The sequence below is a fragment of the Hevea brasiliensis genome, chromosome 13, assembly GCF_030052815.1.
Source record: "Hevea brasiliensis isolate MT/VB/25A 57/8 chromosome 13, ASM3005281v1, whole genome shotgun sequence".
NCBI lineage: Eukaryota > Viridiplantae > Streptophyta > Magnoliopsida > Malpighiales > Euphorbiaceae > Hevea > Hevea brasiliensis.
The window spans coordinates 85,226,805-85,241,641 of record NC_079505.1 but is presented as its reverse complement, the minus strand read 5'-3'; the positions used below and the strand labels follow the sequence as shown (position 1 = coordinate 85,241,641).

General features: G+C 33.3%; 2 protein-coding genes across 2 annotated transcripts; one reads left to right on the top strand and one right to left on the bottom strand.

Moving 5' to 3' along the window:
• The first annotated feature begins 3,051 nt into the window (after positions 1–3,051).
• LOC110663233 (probable transcription factor At5g61620) lies at positions 3,052–4,619 on the top strand. Its single transcript, XM_058133173.1, has 3 exons — positions 3,052–3,385; positions 3,460–3,588; positions 4,296–4,619. The coding sequence occupies exons 1-3, from the start codon at positions 3,131–3,133 to the stop codon at positions 4,617–4,619; spliced, it is 708 nt and encodes a 235-aa protein (XP_057989156.1). The 5' UTR covers positions 3,052–3,130.
• A 6,325-nt stretch (positions 4,620–10,944) lies between these two features.
• Positions 10,945–13,874, bottom strand: LOC110663205 (GTP-binding protein YPTM2). The gene is made up of 8 exons (XM_021822451.2): positions 13,668–13,874; positions 13,212–13,284; positions 12,363–12,410; positions 12,227–12,274; positions 11,786–11,857; positions 11,547–11,702; positions 11,353–11,456; positions 10,945–11,268 (listed from the first exon to the last, which is right to left on the bottom strand). The coding sequence occupies exons 1-8, from the start codon at positions 13,679–13,681 to the stop codon at positions 11,172–11,174; spliced, it is 612 nt and encodes a 203-aa protein (XP_021678143.1). The 5' UTR covers positions 13,682–13,874; the 3' UTR covers positions 10,945–11,171.
• Positions 13,875–14,837: the final 963 nt, after the last annotated feature.

Here is a 14,837-nt window from a genome sequence, read left to right as displayed (position 1 = left end):
ATAAGTAATATTAAATTAAATAGAATTCTATTTACCCATAGAATTTATATTTGCTAGATTCAATGGTTTACTTAGTCTCTAAATCTAATGTATATTGAAATTTTTTAAATATCATTTTATCATATATTTAGAGTGTAATAAATAGATGAAAATATCATCACTTATTTATATTAATTATAATATTATAAATACAATATCATAAAAAATATAATTAAATCAAAAAATTGAAAAAATAAATATATGTATGTATAAATTATCATCTAATAAAATATGAGGAAAAATTTTTTTTTATTAAAATCCTACTTTACCTTGAAAATGTTAGAATTAGATGAGTAATATTTCTATTAGATTTGCATTATGATATATTCTTTTTTACCATTAATTGAGAATATATATATATATATATATATATATATATATATATATATATATATAATATGTGCAACACAAGCTAACATTGGAAATATTAATAAATAACAAGTATTATCTATTTTGTGGTATAGTGAGGATTATATTTTATTTTCAAATATTTTTATTATCTATTTCCACATTATTATAACAAGTATTTTAATAAATTCCCTTTCAATTTAAATTCAACCAATATCTTTTTAAAAAGATTTTTTATTTGTTTAAATTTTTTAATATAAAAGTTTGACATTCACTTCCAAAAAATTAATATTAAATAAGAATTATGAAAATTTTTAAAAATATAATTTCAATAAAGACAAAAGTGATTTCAACAAGAATTAAAATTCTAATGCACTAATAAAAAATTAAAAATAAATTGCTCAATACATATAAGAAAAATAAATTTAATATGAATTAAGTTAAATTTATCTATTTATTTTGATTTTTATTCTGCTATATGGAGGAAAATAAAAATACATGAAATTAAAATTGTCAAGTAAATAATATTCTTCTAGTGTGTATATATATATATATAATTACAAAACAAAAATATTAAAACAAATTTTAAAAAACAAAATTAGTTGATTAAATATATAAATATAAAATTAAAATTGAACCAAAAATAATTAAACACTTGCAAAAATTATATGTTTTATTTGATAGTTAATACAACTCCAATCTAAATTTTAAAGCAACAAATAAAAAAAAATCTAAAAATGATGGAACAACTAATAGGACAATTCCAATATTAATCACTAGAATAAAATATATATGAAGTAGAGTTAAAGAAACCTTAAAATATATAAATAATAAAACTTAAGAAGATAATTTTAAAAAATACAATCCAATTTTATTTAGATTAACAAATTAAACATATAAAAAAATTAAAAAAATATAAATCAACGTTAATTAATTATGAATAAAACATAATCATGCTAATTTTATATTATGACAATAAATAGTTAAATTTAATTAGTTATTAACAATCAATATATTCTGATAATATTATATTATAAATGAAAAATTAATAAAAAATTTACATATAAAAAATGAAATTATAAATTAGAATAATAAATATAGAAATTTGTAAATGGACAAAGTAGCATGCAGATAAAATTAAGAAAAATTTATAATTTAGTTTTTAGGTTTTGTTCTATATTACACTTTAATCTATAAATTTTAAAAAATGAATTATTTATTTTTTTAAATTTTATTTATAAAATAATTTAGTTCATATAATTTTAATATTTACAGTAATTTAATAAATCAACAAAAGGACTAAATTATTATATATATTAAAATTACTGGAATTAAAGTTAATAAGTGCAAAATTCAGAGATTAAATAATTAATTTTTTTAAAATTTCAGGAACTAAAATATGATATAGTATAAAATTTAAAAATTAAAGTAATAAGATAAAACTCAATGATCAAATTATAAATTTTTCTATAATTAATTTTTTTTTATCTGACCTGATAATAAAATAAATTTTGTATGATTCAAAATCACGTAAGACATATCATATAGAAGTTTTACCAAAAATTTTATCTGATTCTGAATTAAGTAGCTACTAATAAAAAAAAAAGGAGATTTTATTAAAATAAATTAAAGTGTAGTGAATGAAATAAAATAATTAATAAAATTAAGTGACTGTTTGAAAAAATTTATCCCAATAATACCCACATTTTTTCCTGGCGATCCAGATTGCTTGATATTGGCCTCATGCCCTTGGCTTTATATAGATCTAAAACTTAATTAAGACTTATAGTGCGATTAATTTGCTCAAATTAAACAACCAGCGTAGAAGAAAATCATATCACTGCTGTAACAGTGGGAAGTGTATGTTGAGTGTAGATCCAATGGCTGGTATCACTTCCTCTTTCTTTCTTTCGGGTTGTGGTGGTGCGTGTTCCAATGGAAATTGGTCGATGTGATGGGATTGGGACATGTTTTGTTGTTTGCCTTCTATATGAAATTCCTTTATTTTTTTTCAGTATTTGTTGTTCTGTTTTGATCTATGTATTTCTCTGGTGTTTCCAAGGTATTTGATACAGGTTCTGATGAATGCAAAAGATGCATGGTCTACGACTTCTTTTTGAAGTTAAAATTCCATTGGACTTCTTGGTACATTTGGACTCCTGCATTTCATATTATATGTTTAGTGAATAATCTAAAGTGCTCTCTGTCTCTTCATTTGTTTGTAGTTTTTCATCAAAATTTTTGTTTTGGTGTTGGGTCCACTTGATTTCAGTTTCCATCAAGTCTTCTTATATGTCTAGTAAATATCACAGACAATCAAGATCCTCTGCAGATTAAGTAATTATGCAATTCCTTTAATTATCTCCTTGAAGCAGAGTTTTTTTCCCCCTATTTTGGGATGTGGCCCAGGCTATACAATTATATTTCTGTCCCCTAATAATCCCACTCCATCTCAAATCAATTAGACCACGTGTAACTAATTGGGTTGAAGCGAGCAATAACTTCCAAGAGTAGATTTGCTTGTTATATTAATGGATTGTTCTCTGGCAAAATGGGCACATCCCATTAATATCTGCACTATATAATCATGGTATATGATGTCCAAGAACAGGTTGAAGTTGTTTGACGTTGAAAATAATTAATTGGTTGATAATTCCGTAATAAAAGATTAAGTTGATGCCTCTGACAATTTCCATTATTTCTTCTGTAGACAATATTTCATTTCTGCATCAATGGGTTATTAATGTTTCTGTTGACATCTTGGACTATACTTTTTCTTTGCTCAGGGAAGCCCTGGACTGAGGAGGAACATCGAACCTTTTTAGCTGGCTTGAAGAAGCTTGGGAAAGGTGATTGGAGAGGCATTTCAAAGAATTTTGTGACCACTTGGACCCCAACGCAGGTCGCTAGTCATGCTCAGAAGTTTTATCTGAGACAGGCTTCAGCCGATAAGAAGAAGCGTAGATCAAGTCTCTTTGATATGACACTCAAAGAATCAGTATGTTTTTCTCAGCATGCGCTGGTAAAATGCATTTCCTTGCATTATATGTGAACAGAGTGATAACCTTTCAGGTTCTGGCATCGCAGGAGCTCCCAAATTTGCCTTCTAACACTTCATCACAGGTAAATCCACAGGCATTAAGACAGGCTGGTAAATCTTCAGCTTCGCCAATGAAGAAGACTACTGAAATCCTGTCACATGTAAATTCCATCTGCCAGCAAGCAACTTTATGCATAATAGTTGACAGAATTTATTAATCATATTGGTTTCTCCTGAGGTTACAGGCTCTTACCCCAGCTCAGATTATGAACCGATTCCCTCATCTCTGCTTGGATAATCCAGTTGTTGATCCTACATTTGTAACTAGTGGTGTCACGAATAAACTTTGTATCCCATACATGGTAAAAATGCATTTTGATGAAATTGTACTTGTTGATTTTCAATAAGATGTGATGACACAGTTTACAGCCCATCCAGTGGCTTTTATATGCACATTGTGATCTCTGTAGCTCCTTAGGAAAATTTAATTTCAGGATTTACTAGAAGGTCTACTTCAAGGAATAAGGGTAGTTCAAATGTGATCTCCAGAACCCTGTATCTGGCATAAGTTGAATTAAGAAGAAATGTTTTGGAGTTTTACTTTTATGTGAATTCTGACATAGTGCCCCTAGATTTTCTAGGTGGCAACCCTAAAATACGGCTCTACATGCAACCTTCAGCAATATCTTGACACTCGATTGTTGACAGGACATGGCATGTTTAAGCAGTGAAATAAATAGTTTATTTACATATTTTAAGCTAGATTTGTTCCCTGAACTTTTTGAAGTAGCAAATTTTTTGTTGCAGAACCAAGTTCTCCTTAAATTTTCTCTTTGACCAATATATCAAATTTTCCATGTTTTTACAGCAAGTATTCCCCGGCAATGGGCAGAACTCTGTGGACGCTAAAACCATCCTAGCTGCACCTTTCGTCCATATAATGAATTATAATTATACAGGGTTAGGCTACCCTTTCACCCCTAAGGGCCCTGCAAGCTTTGCTACTTATGCACCTCTTGCAGCCCACACTTCTGGCATTCCTACGCCAAGATCATTTCCACTCATCTTTTCGCAAGAAGGTCCATCGACTGAAAAAGTAGACGCTCCAGAGCTGGACCTTAAAACCGGACCACCTCCTAAATCCCTACATGGGGCAAGATATCGACCAAGGCATCCGGTCCCATTAGTGTGATATAAGAAATTTTAGTTATTGTTTGTGTAACACCCCAAAATTTTAATTTTTATGAGCATTTTGGTATTTTAATTTTATTTAAATTTTAGGAATTTTTTTGAGATTTTTCGGATTTTAAAAATTTGATGAATTTTAAAAATTTATTTAAAGACCACGTGGCAAAACTAAAAATATATTTGGAGTCTACATATTTTTGAGTTTCTGAAAATTTTAAAAATTCAAAATTTTTTTCCTTCTTCCCTTTTTCTTTCTTCCTTTTCTCTCTCTTTCTCTCTCCTCTCTTGTGTCTAAAATCATCTACTGAGAGCTTAAGTTTTTAGCCCATTTCGACTTTAGGCTACCATCACGCTCCATTCGAGAGCTTCGCAACGACATAAATTTCGAATTTTTCCGGCTTTGAGGAGGTCCCACTAACTTCGCAGTTTTTCCGAGCATTAAATGAGCTTAGAAAATTCTGAAAAATTTATGTACTAACCCCGTGTTATGGGCGTATCCTCGATTCGTGGAAATGAGGTTTTGGCTAGCCCCATTGTCGGTCCCGAGCGCGTCTCAAGTCGGAATTGGCAAAACCTTGCTTTTTCGTAATTTTCTAGTGCTTAAATAGGATTAAAAATCCATAAAATATTCGTGGTAGCTTAGAAAATTATGATTCTTTTGCAATAGCCTAGTAATATGGCAAAGTTTTAGAATTTTTAGAACTTATTTGGGCGCTTTTGCAAAAATGATCAATAATAAGGACTAAATTGAAATTTTGCGTATTGTGATGGATGATTTGATGGGTCCAGAGGGGCTGTGATATGATTATATATGGATTGTGAATATAGAAGTGTGTTTTGAGCCATTTGCGGGTTGGGTAGGAGACGTATTGGTCTTTTTCTTTGTTTGTATTGAGTCAAATTTATTAAATGATTGTAATAAATCAAAGTCCGTGAGTAGAATATTAATTTTAATTGTAATTTCGATATTATTATATGTTCAAGCATGCCCATGCATCACTTATATGCATATATTTATGTAGTTAAACTCTAGGCACGATTTATGTTGCATTCATTGATGTGCCATGGATGTTGTTGTGGTAATTTGGCGGTGTGCATGCGTTGGCGTGCGTGTGATGTGGTGTAGACTATGGATGAGTAATTGCACCGGGTTGGATTTAAGAGAGATGTATAGGATCGGCTCCCATATGTTATGATTGATACGTGTGTGAGTGCTCCAAATTACCTTTTGATGCTATGATGTGAATTTATGATGTTGCATTTCATTCTGCATTAGTTTTAGATAGTTATAGGGATTATGGTTAAAATTGATATTTTACTCTCAAAAATTATTAAAGGCCACAGGAGGATATTTCTTTGAGGTTAACATGCTTTCTACCTCGCAGGTAAATTATTAATGTTTGTGTAAACTAGTTAAATCTTAGAATTTCCGCATGTGCTAGAAATGTTTATTTGTTTTGGGTCTGTAAACTAAATTATTATTTTGGACCTGTAAACTTAATATGCTATGCATGTTTGACGGATTGGATGAGGGCCGAGCTCCCATTTATTTTATGTTGATGAGTATGTGGAGGGAGGTGAGCTCCCAAATGACTATATATTGTGTTTGAGTCAAAACCGTTGGACCCGTTGGAAAGTCCATTTGGTTGTGTCCGCTTGTTTTCTTGAAATTGGGCCCAATGGGCCTTAAATGAGCAGTAGGGCTACTACGGGCCTCCAGTTCTTAGGGAATGTTGTCTAAAGTGTAGTCACATGCGAAAAAATATATTGTGTATAAATATGAGTCTATAGTTGTGTAATGTGCGTTTTAAATTTGAGGCGCCGCGGAGAGGAGGGGTAGGAGGGCAGAGCTCGCAGCAAAAGAAGCGGCTACCACGATAAGTCTTTAGAACCATCGACATGATGGCGCAAGATATGGTCCATCCTCACAAACAAATCATAAATTTAAAGTTGGTGCACGGTACTTATGATGGACTAATAGAAGATTGATAGAGTGTATGCAGCATGTCATGGGGCTTATGCCTAGACAATGGATGAATGACTACGTGTTACCCCGGATGGAGGGTTTGACATGAGCTTAGTTTGTGGAATATTAATCGCTTTAGCGTAAAGCTTCAGAGAGGCAGTGCCGTAGATGAATAGAAAAACAAAGGTAGGGTTCTACCTTGTTTGATGGGGAGAGAGTATGCTGTGTGGCCAACTGTGTCACTTTCGGGGATGCTCGCTTCCAAATGCGTTTTGTGGCGGTATTCATGAGGCTCGTGTTTTGATAGATCCGTGCTACGCACTCATTTGTCTCGTTTGCCATGAGGTTGGGTAGAAACCCTACAACCTTAGGATGTCAGTGACAACATAGATGTAGACATGATTTTTCGGGTAGTCCGGTGGTAGTGGATGGAAAGATCCTCGTTCCTCTACCAAGAATGGATTTTGATGTAATTTTGGGGATGGATTGGTTGGCAACTCACTATGCCACTTGGTGTATTTCCACATACGGTGTGGAAGAATTTAGCTTTGATGGTGCGTGGCTCCATATAATTTGGGTGTCGCAATTAGTGCTAGAAAAATGTTGAGGCGTGGATGCCAAGGGTATTTGGCATTGGTGAGATGGAAAATGTTCTGTGTGTCGAGAATTTATGGATGTCTTCTTGTTGCCCACAGAAGGGAAATAGAGTTTTGCATTGATGTTGGCACTTCACCTTGGGGCGCTCTGTTTTATTTGTGAGAAAGAAGGATGGGTCATTGAGGTTATGGATCGATGATTTGTTTGATCACCCAAGGAGCTAGATTCTTTAATGAGGCTCGAGGACGGTGACAAGATATGGTCATTATGAGTTCTTGTTGATGTCTTTTGGACTCACTAATGCTTCATGGACTTGATGGTCATCGTGTTCATAGATGACATTTAGGAAGAACACGTGTACTTGAAGATGGTATTTATATGCCAAATTTTTAAAATGTGAATTTTGGCTAGAAAGCATCTCATTCTTGGGACACGTGGTTTCTAGTGACGGCATTCAAGTGGATCCCAAGAAAATTGAGGCGATTTTAGGCCTACACGATACAAGCGAGGTTGAGTTTTTTTTTGGTTTAGGTTTGCCACCGAGCGTTTTGTACAAGATTTTCTCCCTGCGGGCCCCTAACTAAAGAATGTTCCATTCATTTGACACTACTGTGAGTGGTGAAGGATACAGTGTGTATTGTGACGCCCAGAGTTGGCTTAGAATCTTTGCACTAAAGATCTAGAGACACTACGTATGGTGAAGTGTGCGAGATTTAAACTTGAGACAGAGGAGATGGATGGAGCTTCGAAAGACTATGATTGCACCATCCAACCACCACAGGAAGGCCAATGTTAAGTACATGAGTTGATGGATCAAGGTTTAATCCTAGATCTTTATTGTTGGCTCACTTTTCGGTGAGCCGGACTGAGGGACAGAGTTAGAGTTTAAGCGATGAAGATTATAGAAGTGAAGGTGGTGAGTTTGGATTTGCCAATGATGGTGCCCTAGTGCAAGGTTCTAGGATATGTGAATGAAATCATGCAAGAGGCACACTACGTTCCACCAAGATGTACCATGATGTGAAAGATAGCTATTGGTGGAATGGCATGAAGAGAGACATAGCGGACTTTGTGTCCAAGTGCTTGACTTGTCGGAAGGTGAAGTTTGAACACGAGAGACCGTGGGAAAAGGCAAGAGCTCTCTATCAAATGATCACTATGGATTTTGTGTGTGGTTGCTCGTACTCACGCGAGGATATGATTCGATATGGGTAATTGTAGACCGCTTGACCGTCGGCTCACTGTAGATATGCCGGGCTACATTCGAGAAACGCATTCATAATATATCGGGAGGGGCCTGATTCACTTCGGTTTTTCACACACAACAACGATTACCATTCAGATATAGGATGGCACCCTATGAGGCACTATATGGAAGAAAGAGTAGGTCTTCTACTGTGTTGACAGAAATGGGGAAGCCAAGGTGCATGATGTTAGACCTAGTGTACACTTCAGAGGTAGTTCATATTGGACATTTTGAGGTTTGATAGAGTTTGGAGCTTGCCCTCACGGCTGGAGCTACCACCCAACCTTTCTCACGTTCATCCGTGTTTCACATCTCCATGCGGAGAACTTGACATTTGAGGGCGACTGTAGCGAGATCCAAACAGATCCCTATGGTTAAGGTTTTGTGGAACTGGAGAGAAGAAAAATGCGTAGCAAGTACTTTATCTGCTCAATGTATAATCATGTGCTTTATAAGAATGTAACACCCCAAAATTTTAATTTTTATGAGCATTTTGGTATTTTAATTTTATTTAAATTTTAGGAATTTTTGAGATTTTTCGGATTTTAAAATCGGGTTCGATAAATATAAACTTTGATAAATTTTAAAAATTTATTTAAAGACCAAAACTAAAAATATATTTGGAGTCTATGTATTCTCTCTCCTCCGCCCTGCCGCCTCGCCTCCCCCCCCCCCCCCCCCCCGCCGCCTCCCGGCCTCCCCGGGCCGCCCCGGCGCCCCGCGCCTAGCGAAGCTTGCGCGCCGCCCCCCCGCGGCATGGCATTTCGGCTTCCCCCCAAATCCCCCGATCCGCCCCAAAATTGACCGGGTCTTGTGTCTAAAATCATCTACTCGAGAGCTTTCCATAAATTTCAAATTTTGCATTAAATGAGCTTTGAAAATTGTTATGGGCTCGTGTAGGTATCCTCAATTAATGATCGGGTTTGGCCTGTTCCAAATTTCAAATCAGACGGACCACTTTTGAAAAAAGTCCGAATTGGACCGAGGTTTTGGCTAGCCCCATTGTCGCCCCGAAGCGTTGCGAAAAGGAATTGGCAAAGGTAAACCCGAACCTTGCTTTTTCGTAATTTTCTAGTGCTTAAATAGGATTAAAAATCCATAAAATATTCGTGGTAGCTTAGAAAATTATGATTCTTTACAAAGTTTTAGATTTTTAGAGCTTATTTGGGCATGCAAAATGATCAATAATAAGGACTAAATTAAAATTTAATATATGGATTGTGAATATAGAAGTGTGTTTTGAGCCATTTTGGTAGGGGGTAGGGGTCAGTATAGGGAGGACTCTGATTTTTTTGGCACGACTTAGGGCGTATTGGTCTTTTTCTTTGTTTGTATTGAGTCAAATTTATTAAATGATTGTAATAAAATAATATTAATTTTAATTGTAATTTCGATATTATTATATGTTCAAGCATGCCCATGCATCACTTATATGCATATATTTATGTAGTTAAACTAATTTGGAGGTGTGCGCGCGTTGGCGTGCGTGTGATGTGGTGTGGACTATGGATTGGGGTATCACGGGCTGTAATATTTTGGGACCCTCGATTATTTAAGAGCCCAACCCCATATGTTATTATTGATACTACACAGGTGTGAGTGCTCCAAATTACCTTTTGATGCTATGATGTGAATTTATTCTTGATGTTGCATTTCATTCTATAGGGTGCATTAGTTTTAGATAGTTATAGGGATTATGGTTAAAATTGATATTTTACTCGCTCACTCTGTGCTCAAAAATTTGGAGGATATTTGTCAATTATTAATGTTATGTGTTAGAAATGTTTATTTGATTTGGTGCTGTAAACTAAATTATTATTTTGGGACTGTAAACTTAATATGCTATGCATGTTTGATGGATTGGATGAGGCCGAGCTCCCATTTATTTTTATGTTGATGAGTATGTGGAGGTATATATTTTATTTTGACAAGGAGAACTTAGAGAATATATATACATATATATATATAACTTGGTTACCCCTCACAAATAAAATAAAATTTAGATTTTTCAATCTGTTGTCTATCTTGAGAAATTATATTTCCTTCACTTCTCCAATGATAACCGCAAGGCAAATCTCCAATGATAACCGCAATGTTTGCTTTGCAGAGGCGTCGAGTTGTACATTGTGCCAACGGCACTAGCCCCGCCGCAGGCATTAAGAATGGGTTTAGTTTGGTTACCGTCCAAATTAAACTTCATGCTTTGCGACTTAAAAACACCATACTTTTCGCATCCAAACCGGACTGGTCGATTTCATTGGATATCCGAGAACCAAACTAGAGACCCATCTTATTTAATTATAAATAAGATGGGTCACTAGTCTATTTGCAACCTGCCCAAGTCTACGTAACCTCATGTTACCTTTGAAAAAATATATATATATTTTTAAAAAAAATAAAAAAAAAAACTGAAAATGAACAACTTTGTTAGGCCAAGCTCTTCAAGCAAATTTAACCCCTAAAACTCTAACCCAAATCAATGGTCACGACCGGCTCAAAAACTTTGTTACGAATACAGTAGGAAGAGAATAATGACAATAGCATCTACTACCATCAAGCAACGAGTAATTTGTACAAGACATTAACAATAAAATAAAAAGAAAACAAACTCTTTTGAATTGCATGCAGAACAATTGATGACGCAATCATTTTATGGTTTAAGGTGGGAATAGTCTCTAACTCCAGGACAACCGAGAAGCCACATTTGGATGCACCGATGATGCCACGTGAGGTCAGTCCAGAGCCAATTAAGAAGAGCAGCATCCAGACTTCTGGTTAACCGGTTGCCCACGTATCTGCACAGTCGGTGGCCTTGCATTGTTTGCTGCTGGTTGACTTGCCATCCTGGAGGGGTATATAAAAATAGATGAGAAGGCAACTCAAAATTGCAATCCTAAATCAAATAATGAGGATATATCAAAAAACTACCTGTTCTTGATGTCAGCAGCCATTGCCATAAAAGCCTCCTCTACATTGGTAGCATTTTTTGCACTTGTCTCCATGAATGGAATGCCAATTTCATCAGCAAATGCCTTTCAAAACACCAGAGGAATAGCAGAGAATTGATTAGTTGAATCAAAGCAAATATAGCAACAGGTTATAATAGGGATTTTAGTTTTTACTTTGGCTGTTTCATAAGAAACAACTTTGTTAGCAGTGAGATCACACTTGTTCCCAACCAAAAGCTTGTTTACATTTTCACTAGCATAACGATCAATTTCATTCAACCATTGCTTAACGTTGTTGAAACTCTCTTGGTCTGTCACATCATAAACTATCTGCCACATGCGACAACATTAGAAAACATATTCATGTAAACCACAAGCACAATGCCAAAAATGTAAATGAGTGACAAACTCACTATAATGCCATGTGCTCCACGGTAATAGCTACTTGTGATTGTCCTGAATCGTTCTTGTCCTGCAGTATCCCACTGCAGAGGGTAAAAGGGGAACACATCAGTGACAAATATAAGAGACCAAACAAAAGAAATTTAGATATTAACACCATGTACCTATAGACATTTGCAAATAACGAACAAACAAATAAATAAAAATTTACATCATGCTCCACTAATTACTTTCAATTAATAAGCCCAAAGCAAAGATGTTAAAAATGATTGCAAATGACAGATAGATGAAAAATAAAAGACACATCCGACCAAAAGGAGCAGAAGACAAAAATATTCTGCCTGTTTGACTAAATTAGATTTCCACAGAACACTAATCTAATCTACTCCCACACCAAGAAGAAACGGAAACATAATTATGCAGCCAAAAGAAACAGAGAAAGTGAATCTCACAATTTGAAGTTTAATGGTCTTCCCATCTTGCTCTACAGTGCGAATTTTCTATGGAATACAAAATCAACTAAATAATCAGTCATATGTTTAAATCTAAGTAAAATTTGTATGAATCCACATTTTTCAAAATGCTTACAAAGTCAACTCCAATTGTGCTGATGTAACTGTCCAGATATGAATCATCCTGTTCAAAAGAGAGAATCAGTAAATTTGCATAAATAAGGGTAACAGTCAGCTCAAGAAAAATAAACAAAATAATCCATAGTACACTAAGCTTCAGTGTGCTCAGCAATCAGAAAGAATGTAAATTGATACCTTGAGTCAACGCATTATTTCACTAAGACTCAATAATTTTAGTAATTTCTGCTGGATTTTATAACGCACCTAGTGCAACAACTTCTAGCAATCTTTCAATAATCTAAATCTCATTTTCCTACAGTTTAAGAATTTCAATAATCTGTTATTGCACAAAATCAGTTAATTACCTATTAATTACCTACTTCATTTTATCAAAGGTTTACTTATTATTGCCTACTCACAATCCTACTGGAAAGAGCATTTACAGAGCTAAGTATCGTAAAAAAAATTAAAAAAAAAAAACTAGAATCTCAAGTACAAAAATAACTAGAGAATATGTATTTAACTAGATGGTAATGTTTGAAAATTTATTCAAAAATCCAAGCAGAAGAGATCTACTAACTGTTAAGTTGCCTAATGCTACCAATAGGCTACACTGGTTATAGACTAATCAACAAGCCCCTATCCCCTCCCGGGACAAGACATTCCAAAAAAAAAAAAAAAAAAAAAAAAAAAAGATGAAGAATCAATTTGCACAACTGATACCAAGTGATATAAATATGGGAGGGGGGAAAAAATTTTTCCCTTCAATCAGTAAAACAGATAAAAAGCAATTACGCTCCATAACAACTACTACTAACTGAAGAGGAAACCTAAAAAGGAAAAAAGGAAAGAGGGTTAAGCTTACCGCAAACCTCAGAAGAAGACACGATTTGCCAACTCCAGAGTCTCCAATCAGTAAAAGCTTGAACAGATAGTCACTGCTCCCCAAAACAACATAAATTTAGAAAAAGAACAAAAAAAAAAAGGCAAAATTATCACAAGAATCTATCTGAAGAGAAAAATGGCAATCCAAACAGTTTGAGATCTAAAAAAATGTCAAAGCTAGGTGAAGTTAACAGTAAGTTAAGGTTTAGCCATTTCTGAAATAAAGGGAATCAAAATCAAGTAATTGAATTGAAGTATAAAACCAAAAATTAGACATAAAAATTATAGTTAAATACTTAGAAAATTACAGATCCAAACCAAGGACAAAACAGAAAAACTAACTAAATCATAACATGAATCAGAAGGGAAAGGCAACGCAGATCTCGATAAGTTAAAAGTAGAAATTGACAGAGAGCGTAAGATCTAGCGGACTTACTATTCAGGATTCATGATGGTGAAGACGACCGGGACCGGGCCGGTCCAGGCGGGAAGTGAATTGGAACTTGCAGATGAAACCGAGTCGGGCAAGAGAGAGAGAGAACAAAAATGGGATTTTAGTAAACAAGCGGTAGAAAGAAGGGCAGAGAGTTTAGTAAGTGGAATGGAGTGGTGATGAGACCGACAAATTCGGAGCAGTGTTATGTTTGTAAATCTGGGCCGTCCAAATCGCGCCTTAAATTACACGAATACAATTATACAACGAGTACCTCTGATACAACAGCTGGCCCATATTTTTATTTTATTTGTTTTCATATTCATCCCGAAAATATTATTGACATTATTATTTAAATTAATAAGAAAATTATAATTTTAAATATTTTTATTAAAAATTAATTTTAAATTACATATAATATAATTTAATTATAAAATTGCAAAATAATTAAACAAATTTTAAAAATAATTTTATAATATTTAACATAATATTTTTTTAAAAAGTATATTAAATTCACAATTTTATCAAAAGAATATAGAATTACAATTTTAAATAAACGTAATCAAGTGTATGTTTTTTTTTTAATAAGAAGGCACTAATTAGGTATAATTAGCTAAATATATTGTTGAGAACATTTCATTAGATCATTATCTCAATTTTAAAATAATAATTAAAAGTTTCTTATATAGTTTAAATGTTTTTATCTTAATTTTTTTTTATATTTGTAAAATACTCTCATTTTATTAAACTACGCTGAAAGAATCATATATTTAGACTTTATTTGTTTATATTTGTAAAAATCATGTGTAGAAAAATATTTTTATATTTTTTTAATATTTAGAACATTAAAAAAATTAATTAATAAAAAATATTTTTCTAATTAAGAGCTACAATATTATTTATATTTTGTGCACAATATTATTTATTTTCTTTAAAATATGAAATAAGATTTTTAAATTAAACTTCGAGTATTTTTTTTTGGCACAATATTATTTATTTTCTTTAAAATATGGTTGCAAACTTGTAATCACTGTATTTCCTCAAATGTCGTGTTGATTAACACTTAAACTCAATCCATTACATTATTTCTATAATCAAAATGCCACACAAATTATTGGAAATAATATATTTATTATTTATAAAAAAATTATTTTTTAAATTTAATAGTATAAG